This window comes from Bos taurus, chromosome 4 (assembly GCF_002263795.3).
Source record: "Bos taurus isolate L1 Dominette 01449 registration number 42190680 breed Hereford chromosome 4, ARS-UCD2.0, whole genome shotgun sequence".
Lineage (NCBI taxonomy): Eukaryota > Metazoa > Chordata > Mammalia > Artiodactyla > Bovidae > Bos > Bos taurus.
Genome location: NC_037331.1, coordinates 74,531,940 through 74,559,928, shown reverse-complemented (window position 1 = coordinate 74,559,928; position 27,989 = coordinate 74,531,940). Strand labels below are relative to the sequence as shown.

The 27,989-nt window shown below is 37.1% G+C and overlaps 1 protein-coding gene across 2 annotated transcripts; it reads right to left on the bottom strand.

The window, feature by feature from the left end:
- Positions 1-36: 36 nt before the first annotated feature.
- On the bottom strand, positions 37-26,896 carry GTPBP10 (GTP binding protein 10). 2 transcript variants are annotated; one of them, NM_001080314.2, is given in 10 exon segments: positions 37-717; positions 3,987-4,110; positions 6,166-6,243; positions 6,764-6,871; positions 9,157-9,209; positions 11,220-11,293; positions 19,066-19,210; positions 19,873-19,964; positions 23,642-23,835; positions 26,790-26,896. In NM_001080314.2, coding segments are annotated over 10 exon segments (1,164 nt in total). In that variant the 5' UTR covers positions 26,823-26,896; the 3' UTR covers positions 37-454.
- Between the last annotated feature and the right edge of the window lie 1,093 nt (positions 26,897-27,989).

Sequence of the window (27,989 nt, the reverse complement as noted above, 5' to 3'; positions counted from 1 at the left end):
AAAGAGTTGGACACGAGTGAGCGACTGAACTGAATCTGCTGATTATCAGTAATCTTTATTTGTGAATATGTTCAAATTCAGGAGTTTGAGGTTTTTCCAAAAAAAGAGAACTATTACTAATTTAGGAGAATCAGGTAATGATAAACTCAAAAACAAATAAAACCTAGTTGCTCATAAGGAATCCTTTTTTATAATATAACAATTATCTCACTAGAGACATACATATAGAATACTATAGGATGTTATTATAGGTGGATAGCCATAATATTATAACCTCTCATTTTTAACCCTCAGTTATTTTTTTATCTGTTGATAAACTTAACTACAAAACATCTTTAAAAATATGGTTCTTGAATGATGGTATATACACCAGTTTAGTAACAACCAACATTCTAAAAAATGTTTGTCAAAGAGCTTTCAAATGAACACAATTTCAATATCCCTTTTAATACATTTAAGTGATATCCATTCTAGGACTAGAAACAGCATTCTTTGATGGTGGCTCACTGTAAGATACTGTATTGGAAATATGTAAGTTAAGCAATTGCTTCTTATGATATGCATCATTTTCCTGGTTAGTGTGTTCATCCAGAGATTTCCTTATACAGTTCTTTAGTTCATCAATTCCTTCTCCAGTAATTGCAGAGATGGGGATGATGTGTTGGAATTCCACAGTCCTCTCTGGAATCATGTTTTTTTCAAACAGATGCAAAAATTCTGAAACAACACAGATAAAAGCTGATTTTCATTGTCTTTGAAAATAAGTCAAAACTATTCTAGAGGTTTCATTTGTGAACCAAAAACTTAGTTTTTATTTTTTCCTTCTCTAATAAGCTCTTAGCACCTTTGGTTTTTACTAATGACAATGGTAAGGTTCTTGGCACATGAATGGTGCTCAGTAAATATTTGTTGCTAAGTCACTTCAGTCGTGTCTGACTCTGTGCGACCCCCATAGACAGCAGCCCACCAGGCTCCCCCGTCCCTGGAATTCTCCAGGCAAGAACACTGGAGTGGGTTGCCATTTCCTTCTCCAACGCATGAAAGTGAAAAGTGAAAGTAAAGTTCCTGAGTTGTGTAAATATTTGTTACATGAATATATTTTTAACTGAATGAAGTATAAGTTCCCAGGTAATGGTGCAGTGGTAAAAAATTTGCCTGCCAATGCAGGAGAAGACAGGAGACACAGATTCAATCCCTGAATTAGGAAGATACCCTGAAGTAGGAAATGGCAACCTACTCTAGTATTCTTGCCTGGAAAAATTCTATGGACAGAGGAGTCTAGCGGATTCTGGTCCATGGCATTACAAAGAACTAGACACGACTGAGCACACAACGCTCCAATCAAAAGATAAATCACACAAGATGATTTACTTACAGAAGCAATAAATTTTGTTTTGGGGCATTCAATAAAGTAAGGCAACACAGATGCTCTGAGAGAACTTTTCTACAAAAATAAACTCATTTGTGACTTGGGATATTCTAGTTTGCTTCAGCACACAGGTGGCCTTTAACTGTCCAAATTTAGAGACCTATCATCACTGGTACTAGGAGGAATACTAAAATTGAAAACAGTTTAAGGAGAGATCATTTTAGATGAATCCAATATTTCACCCCACTGGGACTGACAACCATTAGATAACTTTTGCTTCTTCTCTGTTACCAAGGCAACAGAAGGGAGGATGGCATACTGATGGGATGGATCAACACTGATGTCACCTGGAAAGGCTGGCTAGAAGAGATTAACCAAATCAATACAAAGCTTGGTTTCTGGGATTCATTTACCCCCAAGGAAAAGAGAGGCTAATTTGGAAACTATCACTGAGGTGACTATATTGTTTTTATGATAGGCCAAAATAGCCACAAACTCCTGAGTTCCCCCCCGCCCCCTGCTTTGGTACTTCTGAAAATTCCCTTTTCTGCAAGATCAACCAGTGATCAGATCTAATGACCTCATAAAACAAATGACATTAAAGAATAAAGACTTTATAAATTTTTGAGGAATGTTTATACCCCCAAAGTAACTTACTAACTCAAGGGCAGGCCCAATATGTGTATATATATATATATAAGGATTTTTACGAGAAGAGAGAGGATTTTCTGGTGCTGTCTGATAGTACTAGTACATTATAATTTATTTTCCTCAATTTTTATCTCAAGGATAAAAACAGGTTAAGTCTATTTAAAAAACATGTTAACCACTTACCTTCCATCCTACTTTTCTCATTTGTGCCAAAGGTCCTCTACTAGACTCAGAAAAATGAAAGCATCATCTCTATACAGTAGAGTTTGTTCTGCAAACGTCAATATTCAAAACTATGGAGACAAATTCCTTTATACAAAGTGGTCCATTTAGGGACCAATTTCACACAAATACTTTAGAAGTAACAGCATCTTTTATTCTGTGCCACACATACAACTCAAGTTCTTTTTAGAAGATTGATACTCTCCAGAGATCTATAGACCTGGCACTGCAAAGATACATATCTCTTTAGAACTACTAGCCCTGTTATTAAATTCATAATGTACTAGGGGAATGAAGTTCTAGAACTTGTGAAATAAGTTAAAAGTGAAAAGACTTCATAAATATATGCTGACTTTTTCCTCTTCTGATCCAAATCCCATTAACTCTTTAAGAGCCCAGTTTTACTTCTTGATGATACCTGAACTGTTCAGCTCAAATTAATTTTTCATCCCTTCTATGTGCTATAACAGATTGTCCATATCACATTTAAAAGTTTCATATGGTATGTGTTCTTTCTTCAAACACACTTGTTTTTTTTTAAGAGGAACAGGTTTCATTTTTTCCCCCCACTAATTACAGTACACCTAAAAGTCTCTGCAAATAGTAGGTATTCATTAGTTCAGTTCAGTTCAGTTGCTCACTTGTGTCTGACTCTTTGTGACCCTGTGAACCGTAGCACACCAGGCCTCACTGTCCATCACCAACTCCCGGAGTTTACCCCAAACTCACGTCCATTGAGTAGGTGATGCCATCCAAACATTTCATCCTCTGTCATCCCCCTCTCCTCCTACCCTCAATCTTTCCCAGCATCAGGGTCTTTTCAAATGAGTCAGCTCTTCGCATCAGGTGGCCAAAGTATTGGAGTTTCAGCTTCAACATCAGTCCTTCCAATGAACACCCAGGACTGATCTCCTTTAGGATGGACTGGTTGGATCTCCTTGCAGTCCAAGGGACTCTCAAAAGTTTTCTCAACACCACAGTTCAGAAGCATCAATTCTTCCGCGCTCAGCTTTCTTTATAGTCCAACTCTCACATCCATACATGACCACTGGAAAAACCATAGGCTTGACTAGACGGACCTTTGTTGGCAAAGTAATGTCTCTGCTTTTTAATATGCTATCTAGGTTGGTCATAACTTTACTTCCAAAGAATAAGCATCTTTTAAGTTCATGGCTGCAGTCACCATCTGCAGTGATTTTGGAGACCAAAAAAATAAAGTCTGACACTATTTCCCCATCTATTTGCCATGACGTGACGGGACCAGATGCCATGATTTTAGTTTTCTGAATACTGAGTTTTAAGCCAACTTTTTCACTCCCCTCTTTTACTTTCATCAAGAGGCTCTTTAGTTCTTCACTTTCTGCCATAAGGGTGGTGTCATCTGCATATCTGAGGTTATTGATATTTCTCCTGGCAATCTTGATTCCACCTTGTGCTTCTTCCAGCTCAGCGTTTCTCATGATGTACTCTGCATAGAAGTTAAATAAGCAGGGTGACAATATACAGCCTTGACGTACTCCTTTTCCTATTTGGAACCAGTCTGTTGTTCCATGTCCAGTTCTAACTGTTGCTTCCTGACCTGCATACAGATTTCTCAAGAGGCAGGTCAGGTGGTCTAGTATTCCCATCTCTTTCAGAATTTTCTGCAGTTTATTGTGATCCACACAGTCAAAGGTTTTGGCATAGTCAATAAAGCAGAAATAGATATTCATTAAACTGGCACTAAATGAATGAACGGGTTTACCTTTAGGATTCTGGAGTTGGTTCATCAGTACATGGAATTTACCCTGTGCATCTGGCAAGTCCATTTTATTTACTGCAAGGAGTGCAGGTTTTGTGTGAAGTTCCTCTTTGTACAACTCTAACTCCTTTAAATCAAAAGAGAAAAACCAAATAACTGTATTAAAATACCTATATAAATGACCTATTTGGTAATGTCTTTCTATACTTTATAGGCCTGGGTATTCTAGGGCCCATTCACACCTCTGATATCAGTAAGTGATTTTGTGCCTAGAGACAAATACAGATATTTGGACTTATATTAAGCACATAGATAAAATTCAGAACTAAATAATGACAATTAATCCTATGCCTGTATTATTCTTGGAAAAAGTAAGTATGCTTAGAAGTAAATCTTTGTGACCATGGATTAGGTAGTGGCTTCTTATATTTGACACTAAAAGTAGGAATAAAAGAAAGAATAGACACAGGGAACTCTATCAGTTTTAAATTCCATACTTCAGAAGGGAACTGAAAGAAAGTTAAAAGACAACTGAAAGAATAGGAGAAAATATTTGCAAATCATATAACCAATAAGGGACTTGTATCTAAATTATAAAAAACTTTTACAACTCAACAATTAAAAGATAGCCCAATTTAAATGGGCAACCAATCTGAATAGACATTTCTCCAAACACATACAAACGGCTAATAAGCACATAAAAAGATGCTCAACAACATTAGTCATGAGAGAAATGCAAATCATAACCACAATGAAATACTACTTCATTCCTACTAGGAAAGTCAAAGTAAAAAAGGTAATAATGAATGTTGACATTAATTGGAAAAACTGGAACCTTCATACATTGTTAGTAAGATTGTAAAGTAATTCAATGCTGCAGTCACTTTGGAGAATAGTCTGGCAGTTCCTCAAAATATTAGATTTACCTTATTATCCAGTAATTTCACCCCTAGAGATATATATATGTACCCAAGAGAAAGGAAAACATACCCACACAAAAACCTGTACACAAATGTTCACAGCATTATCAATAATAGGCAAAAATGTAGCTAGCGAATAGGATATAAAAGTCATTAAGGTAAAAGACATCATGTTGTGTTAGAGAGAAATCATATGGCTGGATAGAGAATGCACAGGGTGTTGCTTGGGGAAGCGGGAGAGGGTGCAGGAACAATAGAGATACAGTGCTTGGCAGGAACCTAACTTTGCCTCATATACCATGTTCAGGTTAGACTTCAACCTAACCCATTGCTATGGGGGACCATCAGAGCAGGGAACAAACATCTGCTTGGTTCTTTAACAAAGATCACTCTAGCTGCCTATAAAACATGGCCTGAAAAGAAGTGAGACTAGAAGCAGGGAGACCAGCTATTAAGAAAGGCTGATGATTACAACAGTGCGGGTGAAGACAAATAGCTGCATTTCAGAAAAATTTAGGGCATAAAACTGACAAGGCTTGATACAGGTGGTGAGAAAGTCAGAATCACTATCACCCAGGTTTCTGGCTTACATATTCAATAAGCTTCTGAGGGATGCTGGAAAATTTAAAAAAAAAAAAAAAAAGTTCAGTTCTGTGTGCATGCTCAGCCACTTCCGTTATGTCCGAATCTTTGAGACTCCACAGACAGTTGCCCACCAGGCTGCTCTGCCCATGGGATTCTCCAGACAAAAATACTGGAGTGGGTAACCATGGCCTCCTCCAGGGGATCTTCCCCACCCAGGGATCGAACCTGGGTCTCCTGCCCTGCAGGTGAATTCTTTACCACTAAGCGACCAGGGAAGCCCAAGTTCAGTTCTACACATATTAAATTTGAGAAGTTAATGGGACATCCAATCAAAGATATCTAATAGGCAGCTAATCTAAAGTACAACCAAACTATCTGGGTATCAGAGTGCCTAAAAAGTAGACCGGGAAATAGTCTAAGAAGTAGGAATTAAGTTAAACAAGACTCAGTCTAAGAATTTATATAATAGGGATTTGAAATCCAGGAAGGTTTTATTGATTACAACAGTTTGAGAAGTGGATGAATATTAAGAAACTGGAGACAGCAAGTTTAGATAATTCTTTAACTGACACCAAAGTTTTAGAAAGTAGAGGTAGAAGATATATTTATTCTAATTGTCATATGTTATTTCATACAGTCCTATGTCCCTGAATACTAGACCAGATAGAAAAACCTACTTTTGAAAGCAGTATTATGGTTTCAAAAGCAGTTCTGTAATGAGTTTGGGAAGAAAGCTGAAATCCAGAAATATCAACCTGAAAAAAAAAAGGATAAAAGATTGCCTTTAATGTAAGAATGACAGGTATACAATTCTGTTTTGAAAAGTTTCACTCATTCAAGCTATAAATAACTTCTTAATCTATACTCTTTTGGTAATTTAATAATGTGAATGAGAGAAATTGATATTTTAAGATCACTGTAATTATTCTTATAATATCACAATCATTAATGAGAAACTAGTACCGATAAAACAACTTATACTAATAAAGATAATCTCATGAAATAGGAAAATAATGCTGTGTAATTTAGTAGTACACAGAAAATCCTAAGGAATCAATAAACCTGACAAATATGGCCAAACTTTCATCTGATACAGTAAATGTTCCATTTCCACACCCATATTATAAATAAATTTGACTCCTATCTAAACAGATGTAGTGGATTAATATATGCTAATACTTTATCTTTAAATGTTATTATAAAAATGTCTAGGAAAACTAAATTCATTGATTCTCACATTCTTTTAAGCATTACATTGATAGGCATATGACTTACAACAAAAAGCAGTTGTTTAGTTCTTTCTATATGCTTGAGGAATTTGTGGCCCATTCCTTTGTTCATATGTGCTCCTTCTATTAAACCAGGAAGATCAGCTACTGATATCTAATACAAAATTAAATGGTTTAATAATAAAAAATGAAAACACAAATCTAATTACATCCAACAATTTTCATATTTCAATTATAAAGTTTCTATTTTGTGATTACCACTGAATTACTGCATCTCTAATAAACCCAAGATACTTTGATAACAAAATAAATGTATTAAGAATCAAAATCCTTTGCTATCAGAAATTAGAGTTCCCATTTTTACTTTAACAATCTAAGAATCCTAGGGCTTAGCTTAACATTATTAATATGAATTCTCTTTAGAATTCCATAAATTATACTGTTCAATATGAACTTTTCAAAGAATTTCAAGTTTTTAAATTCTTAAAAGTAAACAAGGATATTAAATCAGCAGACACTGACTTAGGATGTAAGCACTGTAAAGTGTTTTATTCTATATGTAAATGGTTGTTTGGTTCCACTGTTCCTTTACTGTTCATATTCTACCAGGATTTAACCATTTTTAAAAAGTAAAGGAAACAGTGTCCCTATACTCTATTTAGGACTATTAACCATTATTAGAGTCATTAACCATTATTCAACACTTGTGGTTTTCAAACCTCACCGCATATCATAATCATCTAAGGATGCTATAAACTACAGAGCCTCAAGCCCTATCCCCAGGGATTTGGTTTCAAATCACGGGGCCCAAGCTTGATTTATCATTGTTGTTCTTAAGCTAGTCAGGTGATCCTGATGTACAATAAGGGATGAAAAACACTGCTTTACACACACTGCTTGTGTGGTTAAAATGTTCGGTTTTAAAGAAAGCTGTAGCTATGTGACAAACCAAAGTACATATAGAGGTCTCATGTTCTGAAATTTTCTTCAGAGGTCTTTTTATGGATTTCCCTTAAAAATTACCAATAATGTTTTCTAAATTCATATTATCCTGCACTTATAATTTTACTTATTATTTAATATTCTATGTAATTGTTAAAGCTTTAAAAAAATTTTTACTATTATACAACTATGATTAATGAATATACATCTCTGATATCTTTTGAATTATGTCATTGGATTATATGAAACTACACTGATACATCATCACTTCAAGTCCATATTTTACATTAGGGTTCGTCATCTAGGTTTTATACATTCTATGGGTTTTGACAAATTTATGACATGTATCTACCATTACAATACACAGAATAGTTTCACTGCCCTTAAAAATCCTCTGTATGCTGCATATTCAACCTTTCTACCTATTCAACCTTTCTTTCCTCCTAATCCTTAGTAACCACTGATCTTCTCTATTGCCACAGTTTTGCCTTTTTCCCAGAACATCATATAGTTGAAATCATACAGGATGTAGCTTTTACAGACTGGCTTCTTTCACTTAGTAATAAGCACTGGAGGTTCCTCTGTGTCCTTTCATGGCTTGATAGTTTACTTATTTTTAGTGCTGAGTGACATTCAATTTTGAATACGTACACAGCTTATTTATCCATTCATCTACTGAAGGACATCTTGGTTGCCTCCAAGTTTTGGCAATTATGAACAAAGCAACTATAAACATCTATGTGTGGGCTTCTGAGTGGACCTAAGTTTTCAATTAATCTGGGTAAACACTAAGGAATGCAACTGCTGATCATACATATTTTTAAATTTTTATTATTTTCCATTTTTTGTTTTTATTTTAATTATGCAAAAAAACTATAGTTCTTCTTTACCAAGGAAAAATAAATTTTAATAGCTAGCTAAGACCAAAATTCCCATTCAATTAAAAAAAATTTTTTTGAACAGTAAAGTGAGATAAAATTACATCCATGAACTTTAGAATATGTTTTTAGGAAATGAAAATCAATAATCAAGTATGGCAATAAAATATGGAATTGCAGTGAGAACAAACACATCAAGGAGAATAAGATACAATCAATGTTATAATTACAAACTGTATCCAAACTTTGGAAGAATTATTCTTATATAATATTTTACTCAGATAGTGCTCATCAGAATTGATTTGATCATGACTTCAATTACCAAAAAAAAAATCCTGCTACTTTTTTCCAACACCACAGAAACTGTCAAATGTTATAAAATCTAAGCAATAAGGCAAGTACTTTCATTTCTAACCAAGAGTCTTATTTTAAAAATAGCCACCTACAGGACTTTTCTGCTGGTCCAGTGATTAAGGCTCTGTGCTCCCAATGCAGGGGGCCCAGGTTCAATCCTTGGTCAGGGGAACTAAATCCCATATTCTGCAACTAAGGATGCCAGAGCAGCCAAATAAATAAATAAATATTTTAAAAGAATAAAAGTTTAAAAAAAAATACCCACCTGTTTGAAATCACTATACATAATTTTTCCAAGTTCAGGCTTTATTGTTGTAACTAAAAAAAAAAAAAAAGTACATTAAGGCTAGAATAAAGCATTGTACTCTCAAAACTATCCGAGTGTTATGTATAAAATAAATAATATTTCCTTTCTGTGAACAACCTAATTCAGATTATGTTCTCATTCATTGAAATTAAAGGTATAATTATTTTGGAAAAGGACAAATATAGATTTTTATAATCTGCAAAAGCATAGGAATTAGTGGGCTTCAAAGTCCCTCTCAAACTTTAAGAGCATGGCAAAGGTGTTGAGGGCAGGGGGCAGAATTTAGGTTTCTATCATTTGGGCTACATGTGAAATCTATTAGTCCTTTCTCATTCAGTTATCCTCAAACTTCATCAGTCTAACAGTACCCTCCTTCTATGACTTTCTGCTTTTCTTCTTTCCTTCTCAAAGATCCCCTATTTTCTAACAATAAATACTGGCCAAGAGATTTATAGCAGTTAGTACAAAATTAACTCTACTTTATCAGAAGAGTCTAACCCTAGAATTGTTTGATTTTATTTTTCATGATTTTATTTTCAATAGTTTCCCTGACAGCTCAGTTGGTAAAGAATCTGCCTGCAATGCAGGAGACCCCGGTTTGATTCCTGGGTTGGGAAGATCCACTGGAGAAGGGATAGCCTACCCAATCCAGTATTCTTGGGCTTCCCTTGTGGCTCAGCTGAAAAGAATCCTCCTGCGAAGTGGGAGCCCTAGGTTTGATCCCTGGGTTAGGAAGATCCCTTGGAGAAGGGAAAGGATACCGACTCCAGTATTCTGGCCTAGAAAATTCCATGAACTGTATAGTCCATCAGGTCGCAAAGAGTTGGACACGACTGAGTGACTTTCACTTTCCATGTTAATGTCATTCTGTGCCATTTTGTTTAATGAAGGTAGAGATCCTATTATATTCATTCACTTGCTTGCTAAGTCACTTTAGTCGTGTCTAACTCTTTGTGATGCTATGGACTATAGTCCACCAGGCTCCTGTCTGTGGGACTCTCTAAGCAAGAATACTGGAGTGGGTTGCCATGCCTGCCTCCGAGAGATCTTCCTGACACAGGGATCAAACCTGCTTCTCCTGAGGCCTGTGCATTGCAGGCAGATTCTTTACAACTGAGTCACCCAGGAAGCCCATTCACTCACTACTTTTAGTCTAAGCTTCCATTATGCCTTATCTGCTACTGCAATAGCTAATTCTACTAAGTTCTTTCCAGATCCACTTATGTCCCACATTAATCCATTTTATACATTATATGCAAAGAGATATTTTTTGAAAAGCAAATTAATCATTTTTATCCTTTGTTAAAATGCTATAACCTCTTCTAAAGCTATAAAGATCAAATACAGCCTATATGGCCTATATCATAGATCACCTGCATCTCTAGCCTCAGCTTGATTCCTTCATCCCCTTACGACATGTTCTTTAGACAAACAAATCTACGCCCTGCCACCATGAAGCCTTTGTGTACACACTATTTCCTTTGACTAAAAAGACTCCAACCTCCATTGTCTGTCACCAATTAACTCACATTTACTGTTCATATCTCATCCCCACAATCACACTTCCCAAAGAAATCTACAGCAATCACCTACACTCTTTCAGAACACCCTCTTATATTATACCCTCTTATATTCATTAGTAAGTGTATTCACTTCTGTTTACCAATCTTTATAACTCCAGAACTTATTATAGTTCCTGGAAATAAATACTTGCTTAATGAATAAAAGAACTGATCTCTGCCTTCCTAGCATTTATCACAGTGTTTGATAAAGGGTAGGGACTCATAAAATAATAACTAAACCAAACAAATGATTATGCAACAGAGAAATAAATGTGACAAAGTATCCAAGTACCAGGAACTTTCCTGAGAGCTATAGAGGTTTCAAAGATTAATGGGAAATCCATATATTCTGTCTGCCAAGAATTTTCAAACTAAGGCTACCCCAGTTATATTTTATTCATACTCAAAGAAAAATTAGTCTTTAAAATATACCCCACACACTAAAAAATTTGTACTTACATGCATAATCTGCAATTGCAGGTTTTGCATGAGAAATCTTACTTAGCAAAGAGGATTTTCCAGCATTTGGGAATCTGAAACAAGAAAATAAATTCATATTAATATGTCACAACAAATAACAGCATTTTAAATACTTATCTCTGAATTCCTAACATTTCAAAAAACAGACTTCTTGAATATTGCTGGAATTAAAAGCAGAATATAAATTTACAATCTTGAAAAACCTGAGGAACAAAAGATACTTATAAAAAGGTAAAGATAAATTTATGGTGAACACCAAAGATGTTTCACTACTGACAATCAAGTAACATTAAAAAAAAAATGTAGAACAACAAAGAAACCTCTAGAAAAACAAAAAGAAATTAATAAAAATACCTGCAACTCACTATCTCTAGCCAACATTGACAAAATATTTCTTATATTGTTTTGTGGATTTTTTTTTTAAACCATTTCATATGGACATTTCACTAGCAAAGTAATGAACCTGATTTAGCTATCATCTAGCTTCAACAAATATTAATACATTCTTAATAACTTTTTAAAAGTTGGTTTATTTAAATAAAAACCTAAATAAGGTCTGCGTATTACAACTAGTTGACGTATCTTTTAAATTTCTCTTAGTACAGGCTCCCTTTAAAACTTGTCTCCCCTTTGCAATTTTATTTTTAAAGAAACTGGGTCATTTGTCCTGTAGTTTCTTTTCCTGTCTGTTTTTTCTGCTGACACACATGGTGCCCTTTAACATATTCCTATAAATTGGTAGATATCTGATTAGATTCAACTTTGCTTCCTTTTTTCACTAAAAGGCTACTTATAGTTGGTTGGCCTTCTTTTTAAACTGAATTATATAAGGTATGCATTTCAAGGGTACACTGTAATTTACTTACCTAATTTCTTATTATTAGGCATTTAGGTGGTCTCAAAATTTTTTACTGTTATAAATAACATTGCAAAAAATGTGCATACAGCTAGAAAGACATACAGCAACAGTAAGTCACCTTAACATTAAGTGCTGCAACTAACAGACATCTCTTTTTTTCTTTCTGAACTAATTTGTTTCTTTTTGCACTAATTTTCTTTCTGCACTAAATGAGCACTAATTTCTTGTCAAACTTTTTTTTAAAAAAGAATTTAAACACTGATGTGAATATCCTTGAATCTTTACATATACCTTTATTCCTTGAGGTAAATTTCTAGATAAGGAAATATTACATTAAAATATCTGGCTGTTTTAAAGGTTTTTATTTTATTGCTAAATATCCCTCAAGAAAAGCCCCCAATGGATGAAAGAAAATACTAAGAATGGGAGCCACTTAAAAGGTAATTTCATAAAATCATTCAGATATTTTCATTAAATTAATTCAACCAAGGGGAATGTAAATTGTACGGTCACTATGAAAAACAGTATGGAGATTCCTTAAAAAATTAAAAATAGAACTACCATATGATCCAGCAATTTCACTTCTGGATATTTATAAAAAAAGTCCCAAAACACTAACTTGAAAAGATATACGCACCCCCATGTTCACTGCAGCACTATTTATAATAACCAAGATGTGAATGCAATCTAAGGTGTCCAATGACGGATGAAAGCACGCAGAAAAATGCGTGTAGGGGGAGGAGGGTGTAAGGCGGGTAAAGGGGGTGAAAAAGTAAAGAATTCCCAACTGTAGGGAATTCCCTGGTTAACCACGGGTCTAACCACCCCGTGGTTAGAACTCTGTGCTGTTCAATGCCAAGGGTCCGGGTTCAGGCCCTGGTTGGGGACCTCTGATCCTGCAAGCTGTGTGGCGCAGCCGAAAAAAAAAATCCAGTTGTAAAATAAGTTAAGTCATGGAGATGTAATACACAGCATGGTGATTATAATTAATAATCAGTACTATTTGAAAGTTGCTAAGAGAGTAAATTTTAAAAATTCTCATCACAAGAAGAAAATTTTTTAAACTACACGTGGTGACAGATGCTAACTAGACTTACCACGGTGGTGATAAACATATACAAATATCAGATCATTACACTGTACACCTGAAACTTCTATGTCAAGTGTATCTCAATTTAAAAAATCATCCAACAAATACTGAGCATTGACTTCGGTCAGGCAATATACTAGGCATGAGAAATACAGCAACCAACAGGAAAAATGTTATCCCTGTCTTCACAGCTTTCATTCAAATAATGATCTTTTCTCAAAACTGCCAAATTTTCATTTGGAATAATAGTGTAAATATTTTACGAATATTAACTTGGAATTCTATAAAAATTTTAAGCTGTTAATGAAGTTCTTTAAACAATCTTCCTTATTAAAACATTTCCTACAATAAATTTAGAATAAAATTACACGAGATTGCTTGACTCATTTCCCCTGGCAAAACAGTATTTTCTTATATCCTATTATACCCAGGCTCTTGTAACTTTTTGAAAAGCAACTGCAATCATTTTTGCCATGACTGTCACTAGCTGGACTTGCTTATTTCTAATATTCTCATATATTCATAACAATATTAGCACAGAAAAATGCACCTATTTCCAAAGAGATCAAAATATAAGAAGAAAAAGGAAGCTAATGATTGAAGAACCAATAACAAATTTTTCTTGAAAGTTACCTAATGAAGATTTTACAGGCTGAAGTCCAACCCATGCAAAGATCAGATTTGACCACAGCAATACAAGTATTACTCGTTACATGATAACTTGCTTTCAAGGCTCAGTTCATTCCCGAAGCTGGCTTAAAAGTTAAGGGGTATCTGCTTATGCTGGTATTCACATTAGGTAACTTTTTAAGAATACTTACCTAATCAAAAGCACTAGCATACATGTGAAACATTGTGCTCTAAAATCATGATGCCTGATATTAACTAACATGAAGTCCACTTCTGAAAAGCTTAGTTATTTCACTATATGTGGTCTCTAATAAGTTAATAATATATGATGATGATAATGATAGCAGCTACCATTCACTCATTGAGCATACATAAATCCAAGACATCTGTTATGCTGCAAATGTAATCTTACTCAGCAATAACATTTTTAAGGCAGGACTACTGCCATCCTCTATTAAAGAGAAAACAAAGGCTTAGAGATATTGTATTCAAGACCATCCAGCCGGCCTTCAGAAGATTTGAGATTCTAAGACAAACGGTCTCACTTGAGTCTCCCATCACCACCCCAACTTGTATTCACTACTCAACCTTGGTATGTTCTTGTTAGGCTGTAAGGTATCTCTATGGAAACTGAAACATATTTTTCCAGAAAACGAGAAAGTGAATGGCTGGATTCTCAGTCTTATCCACAAAATCCTATCCAGTCCATAAAGTTCCTAAAAATAAATATTGGGTTGGCCAAAAAGTTCTTTCACAACATAACATCTTATGGAAAAACCCAAACAAACGTTTTGCCCATCCCAATAGTATTACAGAACCTATGACTCATTACCATCATAACTATGTTTTATTGAAAAAAAATTAAATCTGAATAGGAAGCTTTAATGCCAAGATCTCATCTTTCTCTGTTACAACTTCAGCAGGTATGAGGCCTCTGTGAACTCTAAGCCCCTGCTGGTAAGATTTAGACAGGCATGGAATGAGGTGAGGAGTTCAGAGTGAAGAGTGTGATAAAAAAGCAGTGAGATGTGAGAAGAGGAAGATGAAAAGAGATGAGAAACTATGGGAAGGCAAGGAATGAAGTGGCAGTTGGAGTAGAGCAGCAGTTTCTGCTCCCTTTTCCTTAGGCTTTCCATCTGACTGTCATGGAATGCTGCAGTGGAGCTTGGGAGGGGAAGACAGAGGGAGAGGAGACACGCAAAGCTGAGCATTTCCGTTCCTTTATCTGCCTTCTACCTTGCTATCTATCTCCCTCCAGTTGGTGCCAGTACTGCAAACCCTACAGCTAAATAGCACTGTATGATGAAGGTGGAGGCTGGTGAGAGAGAACAACACTGTAAGGTCTGCAGTATTGAGAATGGACAGTTCCTAAACAGAGAGTGAAGTACAGGGGAGTGGTCATTACAAGATCCAACATGGTGCTCACCAGTGTGTAAAGCTAATGGCTGAGATCACCTGTACCAGTCTTTAGCCATCTGATTGATGATACTTCAATACCTCTATTAAAACTTGTAAGAATATCTTAGTCATTTTCCCCCTACTCTTTCTATGTACTTTTTAAGATGTGGTTTCTTTGGATTCCTAATTTTATTCCTAAGATCCGGTAACATTCTTTTACCCTCTTATACTACTGCATTTGATTGATTTTTCTGCAAAAAGATAGGACACTGAAAGATGAACTTCCCAGGTCGGTAGGTGCCCAATATGCTACTGGAGATTAGTGCTAGTGCTAAGTCACTTCAGTTGTGTCCGATTCTTTGTGACCCCTTGGACTATAGCCTGCCAGGCTCCTCTGTCCATGGGATTCTCCAGGCAAGAATACTGGAGTGGGTTGCCATTTCTTTCTCCAGGGGATCTTCCCAACCCAGGGATTGAACCTGTGTCTCTTTTGTCTCCTGTACTGGCAGGCAGATTCTTTATCACTAGCACCACGTGGGAAGCCCCTTGGGCTTCCCTTCGGCTCAGATGGTAAAGCGTCTGCCTGCAATGCAGGAGACGCAGGTTCAATCCTTAGGTTGGGAAGATCCCCTGGAGAAGGAAATGGCAACCCACTTCAGTACTCTTGCCTGGAAAATTCCATGGACTGAGGAGCCTGGGAGACTACAGTCCATGGGGTCACAAAGAGTCATGGAGAAATAACTACAGAAAGAATGAAGAGATGGAGCCAAAGCAAAAACAACAACCAGTTGTGGATGTGACTGGTGATGGAAGCAAGGTCCGATGCTGTAAAGACAAATACTGCATAGGAACCTGGAATGTTAGGTCCATGAATCAAGGTTAATTGGAAGTGGTCAAACAGGAGATGGCAAGAGTGAATGTCAACATTTTAGGAATCAGTGAACTAAAATGGACTGGAATGGGTGAATTTAACTCAGATGACCATTATATCTACTACTGTGGGCAAGAATCCCTTAGAGGAAATGCAGTAGCCATCACAGTAAACAAAAGAGTCCGGAATGCAGTACCTGGATGCAATCTCAAAAACGACAAAATGATCTCTGTTTGTTTCCAAGGCAAACCATTCAATATCACAGTAATCCAAGTCTATGCCCCGACCAGTAATGCTGAAGAAGCTGAAGTTGAATGGTTCTAAGAAGACCTACAAGACCTTCTAGAACCAACACCCAAAAAAGATGTCCTTTTCATTATAGGGGACTGGAATGCAAATGTAGGAACCCAAGAAAACACCTGGAGTAATAGGCAAATTTGGCCTTGGAGTACAGAATGAAGCAGGGCAAAGGTTGATAGAGTTTTCCCAAGAGAACACACTGGTCATAGCAAACACCCTCTTCCAGAAACATAAGTGAAGACTCTACACATGGACATCACCAGATGGTCAACACTGAAATCAGACTGGTTATATTCTTTGCAGTCAAAGGTGGAGAAGCTCTATACAGTCAGCCAAAACAAAACCAGGAGCTGACTATGGCTCAGATCATGAACTCCTTATTGCCAAATGCAGACTCAAATTTAAGAAAGTAGGGGAAAGCACTAGACCATTCAGTTATAACCTAAATCAGATCCCTTACGATTATACAGCAGAAGTGAGAAACAGATTTAAGGGACTAGATCTGATAGAGTGCCTGATGAACTATAGACAGAGATTCGTGACACTGTACATGAGACAGTGATCAAGACTATCCCCAAGAAAAAGAAATGCAAAAAAGCAAAATGGTTGTCTGAGGAGGCCTTACAAATAGCTAGCTGTGAAAAGCAAAGGAGAAAAGGAAAGATACGGGCATCTGAATGCTGAGTTCCAAAGAATAGCAAGGAGAGATAAGAAAGCCCTCCTCAGTGATCAGTGCAAAGATAGAGGAAAACAATAGAATGGAAAAGACTAGAGATCTCTTCAAGAAGATTAGAGATACCAAGGGAGCATTTCATGCAAAGATGGCCACAAAAAGGACAAAAATGGTATGGACCTAACAGAAGCAGAAGATATTAAGAAAAGGTGGCAAGAATACACAGAAGAACTATACAAAAAAGGGCTTCATGACCCAGATAATCATGATGGTGTGATCACTCATCTAGAGCCAGACATCCTGCAATGTGAAGTCAAGTGGGCCTTAGGAAGCATCACTACAAACAAAGCTAGTGGAGGTGATGGAATTCCAGTTGAGCTATTTCAAATCCTGAAAGACGATGCTGTGAAAGTGCTGCACTCAATATGCCAGCAAATTTGGAAAACTCAGCAGTGGCCACAGGACTGGAAAAGGTCAGTTTTCATTCCAATCCCAAAGAAAGGCAATGCCAAAGAATGCACAAACTACCACACAATTGCACTCATCTCACACGCTAGTAAAGTAATGCTCAAAATTCTCCAAGCCAGGCTTCAACAGTACGTGAACGGTGAACTTCCAGATGTTCAAGCTGGTTATACAAAAGGCAGAGGAAGCAGAGATCAAATTGCCAGTATCCACTGGATCATCGAAAAAGCAAGAGAGTTCCAAAAAAACATATATTTCTGCTTTATTGACTATCCCAAAACCTTTGACTGTGTGGATCACAATAAACTATGGAAAATTCTGAAAGAGATGGGAATACCAGATTACCTGACCTGCTTCTTGAGAAATCTGTATGCAGGTCAGGAAGCAACAGTTAGAACTGGACATGGAACAACAGACTGGTTCCAAATAGGAAAAGGGGTACGTCAAGGCTGTATATTGTCACCCTACTTATTTAACGTATACGCAGAGTACATCATGAGAAACACTGGGCTGGATGAAACACAAGCTGGAATCAAGATTGCCTAGAAAAATATCAATAACCTCAGATATACAGATGACACCACACTATGGCAAAAAGTGAAGAACTAAAGAGCCTCTTGATGAAAGTGAAAGAGGAGAGTAAAAAAGTTGGCTTAAAGCTCAATATTCAGAAAACTAAGATCACGGCATCTGGTCCCATCATGTCATGGCAAATAGATGAGGAAACAGTGACAGACTTTATTTTTGGGGGGCTCCAAAATCACTGCAGATGGTGACTGCACCCATGAACTTAAAAGACGCTTACTTGTTGAAAGAAAAGTTATGCCCAACCTAGATGGCATATTAAAAAGCAGAGACATTACTTTACCAACAAAGGTACGTCTAGTCAAGGCTATGGTTCTTCCAGTGGTCATGTATGGATGTGAGAGTTGGACTATAAAGAGGGCTGAGTGCTGAAGAATTGATGCTTTTGAACTGTGGTATTGGAGAAGACTCTTGAGAGTCCCTTGGACAGCAAGGAGATGCAAACCAGTCCATCCTAAAGGAAATCAGTCCTACATATTCATTGGAAGGACTGATGTTGAAACTGAAACTCCAGTACTTTGCCCACCTGATGCGAAGAACTGGGTCATTTGAAAAGACCCCGATACTGGGAAAGATTGAAGGCAAGAGGAGAAGGGGACAACAGAGGATGAGGTGGTTGGATGGCATCACCGACTCAATGGATATGAGTTTGAGTAAACTCTGGGAGTTGGTGATGGACAAGGAGGCCTGGCGTGCTGCAGTCCATGGGGTTTCAAAGAGTCAGACACAACTGAGCGACTCAACTGAACTGAACTTGACAAATGAACAGTAACTATGAAACTCTCTACGTTGGCAATATGAAAACTACTACGTTTAGCAGCATATTCTAAAAGTACACAAACAACACACAATTCCACAAATAAGAAATAATGCAGCCCCCACATTACCATTTATATTTTCCTTCATGAATTACCTCTCTGAAAGCATAAAAATAAAAATATGAATGATACTTACCCCACCAGGCCTATATCAGCTATAAGTTTTAGATCAAGGTGAATTACTCGCTTCTGGCCTTTCAATGGTAAGAAATTTGTAAGTAATTTGCCACCAAGACCTCCTTCTGCTACCAAAAGTCTGTCTTTCTCTTTATTGAGTTCTCCTTAAAAAGAGAGATGAAGATATTTAACGCAAAGGTTAATAAATGGAGCTAATCACTAATGGCACTCTTCTTTCAGATACAGAAGCCAGGAACGTCTAATTTACAAATCTAAAGCGCTTAATAACAGAATCAAGTTTCTATTAAAAGTCTGACCCTGGAAAAACACCTTTGCTAGTGGATGGAAAAGGCTAGTTATTTTTTTCAAAACCAAGTAAATATTCTTGTCTTTAAAATAATTTTTAATCTAGTGGCTAATTCTGAACAACTTTTATGTAATGATTTTAAAAGCTGTTTTACAAACTAGCAACTAAAATACTTAACGTTTTAAAAAAAAAATCCCGAAACTTGAGAGGTGCTATTCCTTACAGCTCTCAATTTTTGAAAATGTGCACATTTCTCACAATTTTATGGGCTTCCCACGTGGTGCAATGATGAAGAATCAGCTTGCCAGTGCAGGAGATGTAAGAGACTTGGGTTAGATCCCTGGGTGGAGAAGATCCCCTGGAGAAGGAAATGGCAACCCTATTCCAGTATCGTGCCTGGGAAATTCAATGGACAGAGGAGCCTGGCAGACTACAGTCTATGGGGTTGCAAACAGCTGGGCACATCTAAGCAGAGCACAGCATTATCATTCACAATATAAGAAGCTACAGTACACTTACCTATAATTTTACCATTTTCATCAGTTACTGAAACACCCACAGGTACAGGAATTTCACAGTCTTTTCCTTTGGAGCCTTTCAGTGCACTAACTCTACAAAAAAATAAAGTCAAATTAACATAAAGAAAACCTGCCAGATTAAATGGTTGATGCTTCAAGCAAATTTAATGGTATAGAAAGAAGATAATCAACCTGTTCTTCTAATGCAGATGTTAAGTGGTCAAATAATGAAGAAAAAATAAATATTTTATTTGCATTTTAGGATATTATATCTCAATAAAAATATTAAGTGACGATTTAAGTTACCAAGCTAACTACTAAAACTCATTTTAACTGATAATAAGCTAAAATAATGTATATTTGAAAGAAAGAGATCATTGCAACAACACAAATAAATGTGAAAAATCCATTGATGAATAACAAGGTATTTTTTAAAAATCCCCTCAAATGAGAGTACTTAATTACAAGAGGCTCATATGGCTATTCTTAAACTGCTCAAGAGAGGATAAAGTGGTACAAACTTCTAACTAGTAATTCCACTTCTGGGAATTTATTAAAAAAAAAATAATAAGTGAACAACCATGTAAACTATTATGTGCACAAAGACATGTATTGCATTGTGATAGTAACAGTAAAAAAAAAAATCAATAATTAAATAGATGAATGACAAAGTAATTTATGTTCTTTCCAATACTATTGGACTATTCAGGCATTCTTAACAATTTTCTGGGATGGGAAAAAAAAGTTAAAAGAGAAGGTTACTAAATTTTGTGCTCCTGTTTTTATATCCCCAAATATTATATACAGAGTTAATTACCTTTGCATAAAGACACAGAAAAGTCTTAGAGAAGTCATGAAAAGGTTGATAATGGTTTTTTCTGGTTAGAAGAATTATAAGTACTTGACCTTTTAAATGTGAGAAGGAAATGGCAACCCACTCCGGTGTTCTTGCCTGGAGAATCCCAGGGATGGGGGAGCCTGATGGGCTGCCGTCTATGGGGTCGCAAAGAGTCGGACACAACTGAAGTGACTCAGCAGCAGACCTTTTAAAAAACCTATTTATTCCTGGTTTCTCTGATTAGGTCAGAACTGCCATATGCCATTTTCATGTGCAGGCTCTCAATCATAACACTTGTCACAGTGATAATTTTCTATCGTTCATTTATTTGATAAATATTTGCTCTCATACGAGACTACTGTTAGGTTCCAAGGCAGCAGGGAACATAGATCATCATTTTATCCTAGACATCTAGTATAGTCACTGGCACAAAGTAGATACTCAAGTAACATCAACTGATTGAACTAGATTGACAAAAATGAATGAATTTGAAATATATTAAAGAAAGATTTAAATAGAACATCTCTCTTACTGGGATTATGCTGCAATTTTTAAATGTAAAGACAAGACTCACTTTTCATTCTTGTTACTGCTAGTGAATATTCTATTAAGATACTTTATTAAAAACATTTGCCACTTAAATTTCAAAACAATTTTATAAACAGCTTTTTAAATAACTGAAATGGTATTTGATCATTTTCATAGTTAAGCAAGCATAAGCCAATTTACTGAGATTAGATTTCATGATGAACGAAAGCAGTCTTTCAGTAGACATTATTAGATATCTGCAATTAAGATCTTACTCAGTTACCAACATTTTGGAAGTGGTGCTTGAACTTGGAAGGGGAGGAAGATTTTTGCCAGATAATCAAGGCAGGCAAGTGAAAGAAAAAAAATACACACACACACACATACACACATGATTAGAACGGAACTAGGTATTTGGTGAAATAAGTTATTTTGAGCATAAGCACAGTAGAAATGGGGTGGAAGACACTGTAGGCCAGATCACAAAGAGCCTGATATGCTATGTTAAAGAGTTTGAATATTATCTTAGAGTGATGGGGAACACTGAAGGATTTTAAATAGGCAAGTCACATTAACAAATTTGATGCTACAGAAAAAGCACTGGAGATAATTGGATAAAGAATCGATTGGAGGTGATGACTGAGACTGAAGACAGGAGACAATCTGGAGAATACCGAAGGATTTTAGAAATGATAAAGCTCTGAATCTTTCTAGTCTCATCTTCCACTACAGTCTATGTTTTCTGCATACCACCCACACTGGCCTTCTTTTAGTGTCTTTTATTGGTATTTGTCTTCTATCTCTAGGTCTTTCATGTTGTTAGCTTTCCTGTAATGCTTTTTCCTCTCCTTCATCCAGTTGGCTCTTATTAATCTTTTAGATTTAAGCCTTTACAGTCTAAAAATTGCAACACACAAGCACAGTAAATGTTCTTTTTAAATCTTTCTTAACATTTAATGTTATATACCATCTTTAGCTCACCACTGATCTAAATAGAGTAAGTTTGGAATTATAGCAACCGTACTTTTCAAAAGAAATTATAGAATGGTGAAAAATTTTACTTTAGGATGTAAACTGCAGGTTATTTCCCACCTGTAACAACAAAATAGCAAAACACCACCCTGATCTTTAAACTGATTACTAAATTCTAATATAGGGAACTCAAAATTTGCCCTATAAAGACTATTCATAAAATAAAAATGCTCAAAAGAAATTTAAGGGGTTTCTCCAAGGATTTCTTTACAAGTACAGGACTGCTGGATATTTGCGGCAGGAATATTTGCTATTGTGGTTGCGGCGGGACGTTCCTCACTCTGTGTTGCAGGCTGTTTAGCCTGTGTACGGCTCTTAGCCTTTGCTTACACCCATCCCCCAACCAAGTGCCACATTCCATCATCTACAATTGTGACAAATAAATGTACCCAAACAGGGGCTTCCCTGGTAAAGAACCTGCCTGCCAATGCAGGAGACATGGGTCCAATCCTTGGTCCAGGAAGATTCCCCATGCCATGGAGCAGCTGAGCCCATGCTCCACAACTACCTAGCCTGTGCTCTAGAGCCTGGGAACCACAACTACCGAGTCCATGCGTTCCATAGCCCGCGCTCTGCAACAAGGCAAGCAACTGCGATGAGAAGCCCGTGCACCTCCACGAGACAGAAGCCCCCCTCACTGCAACGAGAGAAAAGCCCATGCAGCAACCAAGACCCAGCACAGCCACAAATAAATAAAGAAAATTAGTTTTAAAAATATATAGACATATACCCAAACACTTGCTTGGGAAGGGAAAACAAAAAAGGAACAGAAAGCCTAAGCTTTGTACGAAAACCTTCTAAAGAATAACAGAATTATACAGGCCTGAGGAATCATAGTCTGTATTTTGATGGAAGGTTTAAGAATTTTTTTCTTTTTTTTTTACAATGAAAGAAAAAATACTCCTATTTTTAAGGCCAACATAACAAAAAACAAACGGAAGATCTTGCTTTCACAGAGAGAAAATGAAAACAGAGACAAAAGGAAAACATTCAAGAGACATAGCAGCAAACAGTCTTTACATCTTAAGCATTGCAGTCGGGTGGAGTAGCCAGGTAACATTCTAGAGAGTTTACTAAAAAGATTGTCAAAGATAATCTCAGAAGAAAACAGTGGAGATTCAGATCATTTTCTGTTTCTATAACGGAAGTGTGAAAGAATATAAACACTGGAAGGACAAAAGTTTAAAAATTTCAGAACCATCTTAGTACTTATCTGTTATTTTAACTAGAGACAAAAATTGTAGATTTTTGCTCAGTTACAAATTCAGGCTATTATTTACTTCAAATTCCAAATAAATTTTTATCTTTTAACTTTTTCTTCTTCTGGGAGGAATTCATTTCATAAAATCAAAATCATTCAGTAAATACTTACCGACTGTTTGCTCCTTCTCCAGCCACAAACCGTTTCTGAGGATATTTATCCTTAAGTTGTTTTAAAGTCATTCTGTTATGGGCTACAACCCAGACGTCACCACCTTTTCCACCTTCTCCACCTAAACGAGGGTAGCCCATTCCACCACTTCCTCCCTTGGTGAAAAGTCTCAGGTTATCAATGAAGTTTCCATACTAATAAAGAAAGAGAAAAAAAGAACATTTGTATACCAAACAAAGATTTGGGAAAGATTGAAGGCAAGAGGAGAAGGGGACAACAGAGGATGAGGTGGTTGGATGGCATCACCAACTCGATGGACATGAGTTTGAGTAAATTCTGGAAGTTGATGATGGACAGGGAGGCCTGGCTTGCTGCAGTCCACCGGGTCGTGATGGGTCGGACGCGACTGAGCAACTGAACTGAACTGAACTGATACCATTAAGTGCTTACCAATTTTGAACTCCTTTCTAGTTCTTTGATGCCATTAAAACTCCTAAAAATATAAAAGGTTTTTCTGTATGCCACATTTACTGTTTTTGCTTAGTCTACCTCCTGTCTGATCTCACTTTCCCATATTAACTGTTTTTCATTATCAGTTGTTGTCCTTCCTAACCTGAACGTCTGACATTGGCCCACTTTTCAACAGACTTTTTCCCCTGTACTTTCTCAGTCTGTACTAGCAACTATCACCCAGGTGAGACATTCTCTATTCCAATGAGTTGGACATCTCCACCAGATGTAAGCTTAATAGTCTAAAGCAACTGAAACAAGATCTGTATCTTATACTTGAAATCCCTCAAATATATATCTTATGTATTGAAAGGATAACAGTCACCTTTCATGTTATAAAACAAAATCAATTTTTCCTTAGGTAAATTCTGTTCCTCCAATGTTTTCTCAAATAATGAAACTAAAGCTTCTCTACTCATTGAGCTACATATGGGAATCTTTATACCTGTTTCTCTCCCTGAAGCTCTACTATTTTTCCTTTATGGCACAACTACATGCTCTAGTATATTGACCATTAACATTAGCTCCTAACTGGTCTTTCAGCATCTAGTCATTCCTTCCTCAAAACATATTCTGTCTCACTGCCAGAGCTATTTTTCTGAAAATTGATCTGATCTCTAAACATATTTCTCCCTTACTCAAAAACCATTCATGGTTTTCTGTTTACAAAAAAAGTCTAAAATTCTCCGTGCTACAGTTAAAGCTTTTAACCTACCCTTCCAGTTTCATTGCCATTCACTCAACCCCTCCTATAGCCTGCTCCTCTTTACTCTATACTACACAATGTACTGTCACTTCTCCATGACATTCTGCTCATGCTGTTTCATCTATTTATAATGTCATTTTTCTTTTCTATCATAAACCCATCCAAATGTCCTATTTTCTGATGTATTTCTTAATTTCTCAACTTAATATTTACTACTGGCTTAGCTGGGCACTCAGTAATTTTAATTATATATCTATTATTATATACATACATATATATATGTATATATAATGTGTATACACATTGTGCAGTCATTTCAGTTGTGTCTGACTCTTTGTGACCCTATGGACTATAGCCCATCAGGCTCCTCTGTCCATGGGATTCACCAGACAAGAATACTGGAGTAAATTGCCATTAGGCCTCTAGAAATCCTACACTGCATCTAGGGTTTATTTCTGTTTCCCTCACTAAATCAAGAACTTCCTACTGGTCAGATCCTGTGTCTTAGCCACCTGGACTATCAAAATTCCTTACAGAGTAATTTCTTAAATTCATAATCTTCCCATCTTTTAGTCATTTAGTATATAGTTTTAAGTATCAAAAACATCTGGGGACTTTTTTAAAAAATACATACACTCACTGACCATTCTGATATACTTTGGAGAAGGGGATGAGACTAGGGTAAACCAGCACATTTATCAAAAGCTCCTTTGGTGATACTGGTAAATCTCAAGTCTAGACTTGAGATTGCAGTGAAAGTTAAAAGCAAAGTTTCAAAGAACAGGTTTTCATTTGAGTATGGAAATATAGTCATGAAACAGTATAGTAAGGGTGGAAGGAATATATAAAACTGAACTTAAGAGTGAGCCAGAGCATTTTTCTCTGAGAGCTTAAGAATTTACTTTTTAGTTTAGTAGGGCTAGATCAGAAATGCATCACAGGTAAGTGAAGAGGTAGATTTCCCTTGCAAAAAAAACATGGACTGGCAGTGACCGCTATGGCAGTAGTTACACAAGTAGCCTTTAACAATATAACCAGCAAAAAAACGTAGTCGGTCTTTTTTTTTTTTTGCCTAAGGATTCGTTACCCTAGATACCCAAGTACTATGCTTCACAAGTCTCTCTTCTGACCACCTATTTTGTGGAAAATAGCTGAATAAAGTAAAACTTCATTAACCACGCCTTTCCTCCGACAGAAATAAAACTCTTGTTTTTAAAGTTCCTTACAATATGTGACATTTTTTACTGCTCTAGATTTATCAAAGATTTAGAACCCAAACTTAAAAGGATTATCCCAATCTCGTCCTTAGTAATAATGATCAAACTATGATGCCAGTAGGTTTCAAAAAACATTGCTAGTAAGGATCTTACAGTGGTTTTTAAATCTGAAAAGAACTGCGAATTGTTTACAAAAACGATTCTTAAACCCACAGTGCACAAAACTCTTAGTTTCTCGCAAGAAGGCAAGTCAGTTACCTATTTTCGTTTACCGATAAAAATCGTCTTTAGAAAGTTATTTGTATCAATGCATTCAAAGAAAAAATATGTAAAAACAAGTTATGGATATTACTACTTAAAAGAAGGAAAATACGTATTTGAGTCAAAAGTCAAACCTACACTCCACCTATAACCATATCGCGTGCCTAAACGGCAAGCAAGTATCCCAGCCCTGCATCTCACGTGCACACTATGCTCTGAAAAATCTCAAACCCTGTTCCAAACAACCTTCCTAACAAAGATCGGTGATCACGCCCTTCTTATTACAGGCCAAGCCCGAGTTCTCCAGAGGCTAAAAGGACTAAGAAAAAAAGCAAGAAAGAGGCCCCCAGGAAGAAATACGTGGGGAAGGAGGAAAGCGAAAAACCTGCACCCTCAGGTGGGGTTAGAGGCACCTGGCCTCGCACATCAGGCTGAGGGGGTACTAGCCACGGACCTTTCTGAACAACACGCAACTGCAGCGCACCATGCCTGCGAAGAGCGAATATCCCCTCCGGCGGAAGCTGTACTCACAGAAGTACGGCGCTGCCTTTTTACGTCACCGCCGACCACCGCAGCAATTTTGTGTTCGCACGCTTTCTCCCCGCCCCTCGTGCCTGACAGCCATTCATGCCAAAAGGCGCGCGCGCGCGGGCGCGCTCGGAAACATGCGCATGCGCAATGTGATGCCCCACCCCCACTCCTTACGCCGTGCGGAGGTGGAAGGTGGCGCTTGGCGGCAGGCTGAATAAAATGCTGTGGAAAGGTCGAGAGGCAGTGTGACAGGGGACAGTCGGGTGCGAAGTGGTTGTCTCAGGAATATTTTGAATAGGATGGCACTGGAACCTGGGTTGCCTTGGAGGAGTTCTTATGCTGAGGAAACCGCAAGTTACCTCAGTCTCTTCCCCCTCGCCACAGAGTAGGGGAAAAAAAAACTCCCACGGACAGTAAAAACTAACGCATGAAAAACTCAAACTCAGCTGGGGAAAAAAAAAAAACCGTTCACTGACCAGCTGAGTAATGTCTAGCAAAAGCTTCCAGGAGATGTTTTACAACTTGGTACCCGACGGTCAGGATCTGAGTTCTGTAAGAATTTCATTGCGTTCTGTGGGGAAGGAATCTTGCAACTGTTAGTAGCTTCTGGGTGTGTTCTGTACTTCAGTCTTGTCAGACTCTTCGACCCCATGGACTGTAGCCCGCCAGGCTCCTCTGTCCATGGAATTCTCCAGGCAAGAATACTAGAGTGGGTTGCCGTTTCCTCCTCCAAGCTTCTAGGGGTCCAGTAGATATTTTGGGTTATTATCCAACTCGTCTGAAGCGAGCCTCAGGAGGGGCAGGACCAGCATAGCGGCGGGGTCGCAGTCCGCCCCGCCACCCGCTTTTCTGCCCTCACGCGAAGAATTGACGTACACAGTCCTGCTGGGCGGCTCTGGATTATTCTCCCAGCCTTATCATCTTTCTGAACTTAAAACAATCCTTCTCCCATCTCTACCCCTAACTTACGACACGATGTAGAAACTATCCCTCTCTGTGTTGATTCTTTTCCTACTACTGAACCGCTTTTTACTCCCCCATCAATAAAACTATAATTGTCATTTAATTAATCAGGATATTAGGCTGAGAATTCCCTGGGTCCACTGGTGAGGAACGGCATGCT